Below are 12,229 nucleotides of genomic sequence, written 5' to 3' on the forward strand. Positions count from 1 at the left end.
GCTCATAAGCGGTGCCTTGGGAAGGCTGGAATCAGGCCCATAGCTGTGCCCCAACCATGGCCCCGTAGGTTGTGGGTAGACTAAGTTTTCAGTCCCAGAGCTTTGGAAAGGGCAGGGTAGAGCAGTCCATAGTCCATTTTCCCAGCCAGCTTTCTGGTTTTATCTCAGGCGGTCCGGCATTACGTGAAACGTCATGGCTTCCCTCTTTTCCTTCCTTACTCAGCCCCTCACATCACAGGCTGAGGGCCTCACACTGCACCCCCCCGTGCACCACCCCCTTCACCCACCATGGGGAGGCATTCTGTCCGTTTTTGTGCTGGTGGTCTTCCACTTCATCTCCTCCGTTCTGCTCTTCCTGATCAGAATAGCACACGGTAGGCACTCAGGGACGTCAGAATGAGGGACTGCGGTTGGTCTGTCCCCCGCAGACTGGCTGCACGCCGATGTGCCCGAGTCGTACCTGTCTTCATTCGATCTGCTCTATGGCTCCCTGGGTTTAGCCTGTGTTCCCCCATCTTTCACGGTGGGGCAGAAGCTGGGGCTCGGGCAGGTGAAGGCCCGCCCGGGCCCCAGAGCTGGCCACCTGCTTGTGCAGAACCACCCAGAAGAGCCCCTGCAGCGTCCGTGGCGTATCCGAGTGATGGAGTGCACGCACTCAGGACAGTAGCTGGGTGGGGTGAAGGGAGCCCCTTCAGGGACAGATGCCAGGGATGGACACCCGCCAGCCGCCGGGCCTTAAGCAACGGCTGGCCGCGCTCATGTCCCTCACCTGGTTGCTGCTGCTGGAGCTCTTGCTCTGCAGCAGTCGTCCGGCTGTGCTGCACCCGTGTCTCGATGCTACTGCTTTCTCTTCTGCTTCAGGTACAGCCTGTGCTCTCCAGCTGGGCCCAAAGTCTTGCAGGCTCTGCGCCTTTGCTCCAGGGCATCCCTGGTCCCTCACGAACAGAGGGGCTTCTTGGAGTTTCCTGGATGTGCCACATTCCCGTGTGTCACTGGGCCTTGGTGCGTGCTGTTCCCCTCCACCTAGGATGCCCGATGCTCCTTTTGCATGCCTGGAGGGCCAGCTTGCCTTTAGGACTGGGCTCCAGGTTCTTCCCCAGCACACCTTTTCTGCCTTCTTAAGGCGCTCACATTATTCATTCATCCCACACATGCATTGGGTGAATGTCTTCATTTGCCAGGTACGTGTTGATTGACTGATTGAGATTGGGGATTGAAGTTATCTGTGCTTATTTCTCCCACGTAGGTTCCTTGAGATCAGGGCCTGTCTGTGTGGCTCTGCTCCAGGTTCCAACACCTGGATGATTCTTGGGATCTTGACTATTCCTCTTTTTTGGGAATGGGGGCTGGAACCCAGAACCAACATTTCTCATCTTAGAGGCTGGCTTTTCTTCCACATAACTTTTTTTTTTTTTTTTAAAGATTTTATTTATTTATTTGAGAGTGAAAGCACAAGAGAGTGAGCACAACCTAGGGGACAGGGGAGGGGCAGAGAGAGAGAGTGAGAGAGAGAGAGAGAGAGGGGCAGATTCCCCACTGAGCAGAGAGCCTGACGCAGAGCTTGGTCCCAGGACCCCAGGATCATGACCTGGGCCAAAGTAAGACACTTAACCAGCTGAGCCACCCAGGCATCCCATCTTCCACGTAACTTTTATCTGATGCCTTTCTTCCCTTGGAAGTCACTGGTGATTGTGGTGAATCTCTCCCCCACTCGACTGGAAGGCCCTAAAGGCCGGGGCACATCAGATTCACCTTGAAGTCCTACCCCCTTCTCTCTGCCTGGTGTGGAGCAGGTACCTGAGTGTCCATGATGGCGGGAGCAGCAGGAGGTGGCCTCCAGTTGCTGGATTTCAGGGGGCTCTGTGAGCTGAGAGAGCCCCCCTTCTGTCAAAACCTGAAAAACTGTGGAGTGTGTCCAGACAGAGAGTTCGGAACTGGGCTCCTAAGCACTGATCTTTGTGGTTGGCTGGTTCCTTAGGCCTTTCCCACACCACCTGCTTCCTTGAAAGAGGAAGGGGCCAACAAAAGGATAGTAGAAATACTGGAAACACCATGTCTTCACTGCCCCCTTCCCCTTCTTCTGGACCCTTTTTAAAGCCTAATAAATTGATGCAGAACCTGCTTTGGGCCATTTTTCCTGGAGGCAGTCATTGTGCTTTTGGAAGGCTGACGCCTGCCTGGAGGGTTGATTGTTAACAGAATCAGAGAGGGTCTGGGTTGGAAAGCAGGTAACAGAATGGGTTTCCTGGGAGTGGGGTGGAATTAAGGATCCTCCTAGTTGTTGGGCTGAAGGTGGGCTCAGTGGGTGGTAAGGTTTTGGAAGAAGCTGCTGATCTGGGAGGCAGCGCCCTCCTCCCTGGAGAACCCCTGTCCCATGCTGTTGCCACCACTGCCGCTTGTGTGTTTAGAAATTTCCCCATTAGAGGTAAATCCTCAGGAGTTCCTTTACCCTGGTTTTTGCCTGCCTTTCTCCTCAATGAAAGCACATGTCTACACCGCTTGGTGTAGGCCTGGCAGGGAGCTACACAGGTGGTTTGCAGGCTGTTTCCTGGAGGAACTTTGGACAGTTGAACAGGGGCGGAGGTGGGCTCAAGTCTAGCTCATCACGCAGAAGCTGTGTGAGTAGGAAGTCAGCTCTTCTCTGAGCCTCCGGTTTCTCATCTGCGGATGGGGGATGAGGCTAGAGTTCCTCTTCTCCAGGTTAGAAGAATTAGAAAGAGTGTGTGTAGGGGGCACCCGGGTGGCTTGGTCAGTTAAGTGTCTGCCTTCCGCTCAGGTCACCATCTCAGGGTCTTGGGATCGAGCCTCATGTCGGGCTCCCAGCTCAGCGGGTAAGTTTGCTTGTCCCTCCCCCTCTATGCACTCTCTCTGAAATAAATAAAATCTTAAAAAAAAAAAAAGTGTGTGTGTAAGAGGATTTGGCACATAGTCAGTGCTCAGTAGTGGTTGGTTCCCTGTCTCCTGTTGAGCGTGGTCTGCAATAGCCAGTGTGGTGTAGAAAGTCTAGAATGCAAAGGAGTCAGCCACAGCAGGGCAGCATCTCCAAGACTTTTATAAAATGGGAGTATCTCCTGGTCAGGTTGCTGAGGGGAGAAAAGGAGATCGTGGGAAGAAGGCGCCTGGTATATCCTAGGACACTGTGACCTTCTCCCTCCACTCACCCTCTCAGTGAGTTCTGAGGCTATGTTAAGTGGTGGAGGTCAGGCCAGGGCGAGTAGTCTGCTAGTCTGGAAGACCTCTGCAGTGGCCGAGCGGAGCAGAGGAGGGGGAAGGCTCCTGAGTGGAGCTGGGGATCTGAGAGCAAGGCCTGTGGGAGGCAGTGCCGCCTCCCTCTTCTGAAGGGAGACCCTGGCGCCTGTGGTGGTGAGGGGGCAGGTTGGGGGGTGGTTCTGGGGATGTGGCCCTTTCCCAGCATCCTGTTCCTTTAAGCCTGTGCTTCCAGCTTCTCTACGGGGAGGTGGGACTGCAGAGAGCTGCTTGGAAAGCTCAGTCCGCCCCTCCCCCAAACGCTGGGGGTGTGAAGATGAACTGGGGTAACTACAGCTTGGTGTTTTGGTGTCTGCGAGAAAAGCAGAATTGGCTCAAGCTGCTTTCTCAGTTAAGGGGATTTAAGAAGAAAAAAAAATTTAATCCAACCCTGGTGATCAATCTGACACCTTCCCTTTGAGCCCCAGATGGCTGACTGGGGCAGAAAGTTGGCTGCCGCGGCTGCTGGGGAACGAAACGGTGTCCCTGTCTCTGTATATGGAGAACCGTGCACTCTGTATAATAAAGCCCGTCTGCCTGGTTTGGGTTTTTTGGGGAGGGTATTTAGATATTCCCAGAAGGCTCCTGTTGGTTAAATGTCATTCTCGGAAGTGTCGTGTTAACAGAGAGCTCGACTCACCCGGTTTGGCTGCCGTGGTTCAGAGTCTTCCCACCACTTGTCCCCTTGCCGAAGTCCAGGGCCTGGTCACGCACTAGATGGGTTTGAAGGAGGACAGAGACCCAGGCATGGCTCTTCCCCCGCCTTAAGCAGGGTGGCCTGTCTTTGGAGTCCATTGAGGGACAGTTTGGAAAGTGAAAGGAAAATGTTCACTACACCGTTATCACAGCTTCTAGACTCGGATTAAATGCTGTCCGGGTCTGTACATGTGTTTGTGGCCTGCTTTTTCTTTGGATAAGCATGCTTCTTAGTACTCCTAATCATACTTTAACGGCTGCGCGGGTTTTATTTAACTGTCATTCATCTTCCTGGATCTCCCTTCCTGTCCTCCCCGTTCCCACCCCACCATTGTACATAACACCGCAGTGAACATCTTAGCATTTCATTTTTGGATGATTTCCTTGGAATAAATTCTCAGAAGTGAAATTACCGGGTCAGAAAGTATGGGCCTCTCCTTTCAAGACCCTTGAGTCATTTTGCCAAATTATTTTCAAACGGATTGTCTTGATTTACACTGATGCTGGAATAGATGAATGGGCATTCTGACTGCATTTTTGCTTGCACTGGGGATTATGAAACACGATTTTAAAGGAGGCTCTTTTTTTTTTTTTTTCCCCTCTAGATGAGAAATGTTCTAACCCTGACTTTTCTGCTTTTTGTACCAACCCCCATATCTGACTGCTGTGTGCTTCTTGGAGCACCAAGTAAAGTGTGCCGAGTCCTTTCTGCTCCGTGGCTGCTGAAGGCTCACAGCAGCCCAAGAGAGAGGAGAGGGTGGCTGGTGGGAACACAGGTAGGCCAGGTGTGATACCCTGCAGGATGAGCTTCGAGTGCTGTCAAGGTTAAGGAGAGGAAGTTGCCTTGGAGAGCCTTGGCCTTGAGGAATGGGTGTGGCCAGTGCTTGCCAGGCACCCTCGCTCATCGTTTTGTTCCCCAGTGTTTATGGTGCCTCCTGGGCACCACGCTCAGTGGGGATAGGGAGATGGATAGGAGCCAGACGTCTTTCCAGGCAGACAGAGTCACACACAGGGAATTTCTATATGATGTGACAGATGGCTGGAGAGGGTGCCATGGGTGATCAGGGCCGGAGTGACAAGCACTGCGGTTCTTTTGTTCTCAGGATTTTCAACTCCCTTCTCCCTTCCCTGTTCATCAAAGGCTCCCCTTACGAGCAAGGGAGGCTGGGCAGATCAACAAGTATTCCTTCCTTGTCCAGTATTCATACCCAGGTGCCCTTTGACTTCACGGACTTGTGCTGGGAAGAGGCGTTAGAAGCCAGCAGCCTGGTACCTGTTGGTACAGTGGGTGACGGGGTGCTTACTGCCTAACTAGGCTGCTCACTCCATGCCCTTTCCCTCTAGGGCCCTTTCGGGTCCTTTTAAGGAAGGATCTAAGGAAATATTTAAGGCCTTAGCATATTGGTCCTGGGAAGCAGGATTACAGGTGTCAGGCCCAGCTTTTTCCCATCCAATTAATAATTTTTGCACTCGGAGGCTTCCTCCCATGTGTGCCGGGCGGGGAGGTCCTGTTGCCCTACTGGCACTGGTGAGACTTCCCCAGCCAGGTCTGGGCACAGTGGAGAGGCTACAGCTCCTGGTCACATTGTGTCACATGGAAGGTTCTTACGCCCATCTTCTTGTGGTTGGAAGAGCTCTGTGGTGTAGGGGAGTCCTGTATTGTTTCTGCTTCTCCATGGAATTTGTGCGACACATTAAGTCTTCAGACTTGCTTTTTAGGATGTGTCCCACATGCTAGGTTGGTGTGGTTTGTCATTGTGTGGTCATCCTCCCTGCGGTCCATCCACCAGAGAACCAAGTAATCCTGTCTCCCACTGGGGACTGGGGCTAGGGTTACATGTTGGGGCCAGGGGGCTGTTTGGGTGCCTGGGAAGAGCCCCAGGATAGGAAGGGAGGTCTGGTGCTGGGCCTGACTCTGCTGCTTACTCACGAGCTGGCTGGGCCCTGCCAGGCCCCCATTTTCATCTCAACCACCTTGATTCTTTCTAGGTCTACAAAACGAAAATCCCAGGATTCCTGGTCACTAGCTGTCCTGAGGTTCCTGGAAAGCTTGTTTGGGGAAAGCTTGGCCATCTTGAACCTAAGTAGCATGAGCTTAAGACCTCTGGGCAACCTTCAGCCATCCCCCCAGGAAGGAGACTCTAGTCTCTAGTGCTTTGTGTAAGACCTTAGGTGTGGACCCCAGGGAACTTTTTGCTGATTTCAGAAAACTTGGGCCCACAGCTGGCTTCGGTGTGGTCATCTCCCTTTCCCCTCAAGTGCCTGGTTGGGGAGCAGAGAAGCCTGGAAGTGGAAGAGGACACAGAACCCCCAGATTGTGCCCGGGATGGGGTGGACCATAGGACCAGCTCCCAGCTGCCTTCCATTGTCTGCCAGGGCAGTAACCTTAGCCCCCTCCCCTAGGTCCTCCTTTTGAGAATAAACATATCAACAGGATTGATTACCCCATGGGTCCCTGGGCAGCTGGCTCTGGCCGGCATCTGGGGCTGATTTCTCCGCTGTCGCACAGCCATTGTCTTGGATTATTCACTTCCACAAATCAGGTTGGCTTCACCGCCCTAACCCTACCACGACCCCCAGATGCTTGTTTGTCGGTTGAATGAACACTTCCTGCTCAGTGGGGCCGGCAGGGGTGGGTGGGGCGGGGTGGGGTGAGGAGAGCCTTGAGCACACGTGGACAGCCTCTGAGCCCCACCCCCCTGCCCTGATGCAGACAGGATGTTCCCATCCCAGCTCCTCCCCAGTCTGCCAGCCTAGCCTGCCTTTCCGAAGTGGATTCAGAGTGGAGGAGACATTTCCAGGAAGCTGGCTCAATCCCCTGATCTGGAAGGAGAACTTGGTGGGGAGGAGACTCTCAGGGGCGTCAGCTGGGCGCTGTCCTGTGGCCTCTGCCTCCCAGGTGGGAATGACAGGTCTTGAGTCCTGGCATCTCCAGGCATGGGGGTTGGTCTGCTTTTAACACTGGGCTCAGGAGCTGTGACAAGACAGGACAGCCTTCAGGGCAGAAAACAGGTCGTGACTTTGCTTTGAGCCCAGAGTGAAGGCTATGGAAGCGTGAATGGAAGCATGTTCTCTGAAATTCCGTCTATTCTTCCAGGCTCATCGTGAGCTACACCCTCCTTGTGAAAGGAAGCCCTCTTTGACCACTTGCCCCATACAATCCCTTTCCTTTGAGATACTACAAAGCTCAGAGATGGTGCTGTGGGCTGGAGCCCTTTTCCTGTGGGCTGCTGCTTTGTTGCACAAGAATGAGAAAAGGCAGGTAGGCCAGGGAATGCTGGGGAGAGGCAGATGGGTGTAGGCTGAGACAGGTGTGGACGAGAGCTTCTGTCGCTGGAGGGTGTGCCCGGTGCATCTGCCCAGCTGCTGCGGGTGCTACTGGGACCCCCGGCTCTGTGGACCCGGGTACACAACACAGAGCTCAGTTCAGATGGAGTAATTCGAGGACTGCTTCTGTGTGCTGCCTTCTTCCTTTGGTGTGGTGATAATGGTGTGGCTGGTTCTCCAGGTGAAGACCCTAGAAGTCGGATCCTCTCCTCTGCACTGGACATGAGGTGGAGGGTGGAGGGCGAGGCAGGGTAGGGGGTGGAAGGGCTGCTTGTTCCGTGTAATTGAGCTGCTTTCCTGAACCTCCTGGCTTGCAGCTCCCTCCCAGAGTAACGGTGGGGATAGTGGTGGCCGCAGGGCCAGGGTGCGTCACCTTCGTGTGCTGCACTTGATTTGTGCAGCCTGTTTGCTCTGACTTGATTTGGAGACCTTGCTGGTAGGGTCCTTGGTAGGGCTCCAAGCCCTGCAACCGCACCGCCCTGGGTGCTCCCCACTGCGGTCTTATGCGTCAGGTGGGTTGCTGGTCTTCTCTTTGCCCCAGAAGTCCTGCAGGGCCCCACCATCTAGCAGGGGTCAGAACCAACTTTAACTTCCAGGTTCTCCACACTGCCTTGCTGCCTTCTGGCCTTTTGTTCCGAAGCAGAGGGTCCCTGTGGCTCAGCCCTTCCCCAGGGTGTTTCCAGTCTGGGAAGACCGGAGCCCTCACTCCAAGCCCTTGGTGGGTTCCCTCTGCCTTGAGCCCAGGCCGCCCAAGGCCAGACCGGAACTCTGCTGCCCCCTTCTGGGATGGCCTGCTCTCTCCCCATGCTTGTCCCCACCTTGCTTTGCTTTCCTCTCTACGAGGAGGAAGTGTTACTGGTTGGCTCAGTGAAGCGTGTGTGGCTCAGAAGACAGGAGACCGCAGATTTCTTGTTGCTCAAGACTCGGGAGAGATGAGGGTGGGGACCTGTGCTCCTTCCAGGTGCCATTAGCCCGGAGCGGAGAGTACTGGATAGGACCCCGAGGAGACCCTTCTCACTGGCCCACGGCTCACCGGCACCCGTGGTTCGCCTTGTCTTGGGAAGTGGAGTTGTTCCCCCTGCTTGTCACTCGGGTTGTGGGCGGTTCAGTTCTCTGACAGACCAGCCGGTGAAAATGCTCTAAGGGGGGAACTCTTCTCTTCCCAGGAGCAGAAGAGGCAGAGCGGGAAGTGTGGCCTTCCCGCTCCCAGCCCGGGATGGTGCCCACCCCAGCCCAGCTTTTGCACTTAGCTCTTGTTCTTCCCGTGGTCTGGACTAGTACTTTGCAGACTGCATCAGGGAACCACTTACCCCGATTAAAACAGCCGGGGTGGGGGCAGGAGGAAATGGGCCTGGGGTGCTTTGGGAATGTTTTAGCTAATGCGGGGAGTGCTTTTTAAAAGGCAGGTAGAAAAGTTTTTTTCTCTTAGTAGATCAATTAAAGATCTTTCTTAAAATTAACCCCTGGAAGGTGTGTGTTGGTGGGCTCTGTTTCCCGATGTATACCCAGCACCGGGCAGACCTCCCCCACCCTGCAAACACATACTCTCGATGCCTTTAGCAATTTCTATGAAAGGTGACCAAGTGTTTTTCAAAAGAGCTTCCCCTCTGTGATAAATGCCAGGTAGTGACTGAGCCCGCGGCCCCTGGGGAGAGAGAAGAAAGCCTGGCCCAGCCCGGAGAGCCATTTCAGGGAGGCGGGGAGGCTGGCTGTGCCGCCCCGAGGTCTGCACGGCCTGCTGGCAGCAGCAAGCACGGAGACGGGCATCTCGTCAGAGCCAGGCAGATGGCGTTCACCTGCTCGGGACATGCTCCCTGGTGCTGGGGCCCTTGGAGTCGCTGGGATAATAACAGACAGCTGCCAGCTCTGGGGCCGAGATCTGCGGGCATTCAGACACTAGGGAAGTGTGCAGGGGAGAAGGAGCTGGCCCCAGGCCTCCCCTCCCCACCTCGGTTTGTCTTTTGTTTTGAGATTTGTGTGCAGGGAAGGGGGGGCCGCCCCCCCAACATCCGAGCAACAAGAGTGTTTTAATAGAGGACAGTTCTGTTTTGGAAACGACAAGAAAGCGCCTTGTCGAGTGTGACCTGGCCTCCTCTTTGTCCAGCCTTCTCCCGCTTTGTGTGCACCCGCAATGGGTTTTGTTCCAAGGGGCAAAGGAGTTGGACATGGATTTGCTGTGTTCCTGGGGTTTTCTTTCTTTTTCCTTTTTTGGCAGCGGCTGAGGCTTTTGGTTATTTCTGAGTACAGGGCAGTTGGGGAGCTGGGGATTTTCAGGACCACTCCAGAGTCTTTGAGTTTTACTGGGTGGTGTCCGGATTGGTAGAGAAGCCACCCAGAGCCACCTTGCTGACATCCTGCTGTTTTCCCACCCCACTGAATATGTGGGGGAAGGGACCGGGAATTTCTCACAGCGCCCACAGCCTCGAATCCTCACAGGGAGGTTTCCCCACCTTGTAGTCCGAGGCAGGGCTGACTGTTCTGAGAACCGGCTTCATTTCCCTTCTCTTGCCATGCAGGGGAGGGGCGCTGGCTGAGGCCTCCCTTCATTCTAGGGTCCTGTACCGTGGCTAAAGCTCAAGCTTGTGTTGACTTGGTCTGGCTCGTTGTGGAAACTTCGACTCTCATTGAGGCAACTTACAAAATTGTTTGGAAGCAGCTCTTTCTTATGGGGTCTGATGGAAATTTTATAACCGCCCTCCAGGCAGAGCTCACTCCTTCAGGCCAGGCCCGGAAGGCAGGTTTGCCAGTGGTGTCCTAAGGTGCGGGAAGATGACAAAACCTGCTTGATAGTCCACACCACTCGAAGTCGCATGCCCTGTTTGCCTTACACGCCCTGGGAGTGCTGTTGACAAATGGGCCTGGTTTAGTCCCTAAAGCTATAGGCTGTGTGTGCCTCATGCAGTCAAAAAGTGCATTATCACTTTGTCACCGTGGTAAGTTGGACCAGCTTTTCCTCTCCTCTCTCTAACTATTCCAAATCTGTGAGAAGCCAGTGGCAGACATTACCTTTTTCTTAGGTTTTCTTCATTTTCAGAACGGACCTAGGAATGAATCCCTGCCCCTCTGGTTTGGGGTGCATCGTTCTAATCTTCTTTGTTATTCTAATATTGTTCTGGTGAGGGGGCTTGGGATTTTTTGTTTGGGGGGTTGTGCTTTAAAACATTCATTCTTCAGCACAAGAGATTCAAAGATTAATTAGGATGGGATCTTTGCCCTCAAGGAGCCCACCGTCAAGGAAAGCCAGACAGAGCATTGAACACAGTACAGCGTGTGGTTCCATGCAGGGCCCAGGCCAGGGTCAGCCAGGCACAGAAGAGAGAGAACGGGGCGGTTCTCTCGGGTCAGGGGCGACGTGGAGTTGGTGTAAAGATTGGTAGAGGAGGTGATGGTAGGGCTGATCTGGTAGTGGAGACTGGTGTTTGCCAGGCAGCCAGAATGGAGGGAAGCTGTTTCCTTCAAAGCAGGCAGTGTGCCTGAGGATTCTAGGGCCCAAAGAGCAAAAGGAGGAGAGTGTGATGGGAGCATAGGTACCCCAGGTAGCAGGGCTTGGGTGGCCCAGTGAAGTCTGGCTTTTCGTTCATCCTGGGGGTTAGGGGGAGAGGGAACAGCTGGAAGCCTATCTGAGTCTTCCTGGTTTCACTCTGGGAATCTGGAGGTTGAGTGTCAAGGTGAGTAATGGTGGTGGGCACCAAGGGGAAAGACTACAGTTGTCATGGAAAGAACCCAGTGTCAAGCAGGTGCCAGCTCTGCTAGCTATGTGTGACCCAGCTCTGCTAGCTCTGTGACCCTTGGCAATCCGATCCTCAGTTGCCTGCTCTCTGAAATGGGTCATATAGAGAATTTACATCTTGGGGTTGGTGTGAAGATAGATAAAGAGACATGAGCATAGCAAGTGCTTTGTACCAAATAAACACATACTGTTGATACTGGCTTTGTAATGATACACCCATAACAGCTCCTAAGAAGCGTCAGACACCAGGGTACTGGTCCCACTCACCCCCACCCAGGGATTATCCAGGAGAGTGCTGAACATGGCCTCATATGAGGCCATTCTTTTGCCGTGGCTTTTTACCTCTGTTATGCCAGTCTGGTTTCAGATAACCTGATGTTCACTGATAATGAACCTGGTGTCCTGGCCTGAAACTCTATGCCTGTTCGGACTTGTAGCTTTTCCCCTGTCCTCCGTGGGTGCGTTCAGTGACACGGGACTGACACCAGCTTGAGGCTTATCGCACCAAGGTGTACATTATCACATCCCTCCCGCTCTTTCCCTTAGCTAGTGTATCATCTCCACTCTGTCCTTGGGAAGGCCCCAGGGGTTCTGTGCAGGCCAGACGTGGTCCTGTCCAATGGGGTGGGCTGGGTGGGGGTCTTAGAGTCTAGGAGGAGGAGTAAGGAAGGAACCCAGGAGCTGCCAGTTTGGAGAGAAGGGAGCTAGGAGATGGAGTGGGGGAGGGAAGGGCGGCACCGTCAGGTAGCGGGTAGTCTGGGAAGGCTACTGAGTACGCTGGGTGCTGTTTCCCTGGGACCTCGAGGGTTAGGGTGTTTGTACAAACGATGAAGAGTGGGAGCGGATCTCGGTAGAAAATGGGGGGAGGTGGAAGAATGGCTAGCAAGTCAGGGTGCCTGGGATTGGGATAGAACTGGGAGAGGCAGAAGAGTCTGCCAGAGAGGGAACCAGGTAGTAGTAACTCTCTGCAAGCCATGACCTCACCTGAGAGCTTCCTTGTGCCTCTGGCACATCATCTATAAGAAGATCAGACTTGGAGTGCCTGGGTGGCTCAGTTCGTTAAGCGGCTGCCTTTGCTCATGTCATGATCCCGAAGTCCTGGGATCTAGAGTCCCACGTCAAGCTCCCTGCTTGGCCTAGAGTCAGCTTGTCTCTCTCGCTCTACCCTGTTTGTGTGTGCCCTTCTCTCGCTCTCAAATAAATAAATAAAATCTTAAAAAAAAAAAAAAA

At 53.9% G+C, this 12,229-nt stretch overlaps 1 protein-coding gene across 6 annotated transcripts in view; it reads left to right on the forward strand.

Moving 5' to 3' along the window:
- Positions 1 to 12,229, forward strand: part of SSBP3 (single stranded DNA binding protein 3) — a 161,195-nt gene that overhangs the window by 78,620 nt on the left and 70,346 nt on the right. For 3 of the 6 annotated variants that reach the window (XM_032303679.1, XM_032303681.1, XM_032303683.1), the window contains exon 1: positions 6,635 to 6,841. The exons of the other annotated variants lie outside the window; for them this stretch is intronic. In XM_032303679.1, the coding sequence (XP_032159570.1) occupies positions 6,650 to 6,841 (192 nt within the window). In that variant the 5' untranslated portion in view covers positions 6,635 to 6,649. Of the gene's footprint in view, positions 1 to 6,634; positions 6,842 to 12,229 lie in introns of those variants that run through there. 6 annotated transcript variants of the gene reach the window in all.

Source organism: Mustela erminea, chromosome 10 (assembly GCF_009829155.1).
Source record: "Mustela erminea isolate mMusErm1 chromosome 10, mMusErm1.Pri, whole genome shotgun sequence".
Classification (NCBI taxonomy): Eukaryota; Metazoa; Chordata; class Mammalia; order Carnivora; family Mustelidae; genus Mustela; species Mustela erminea.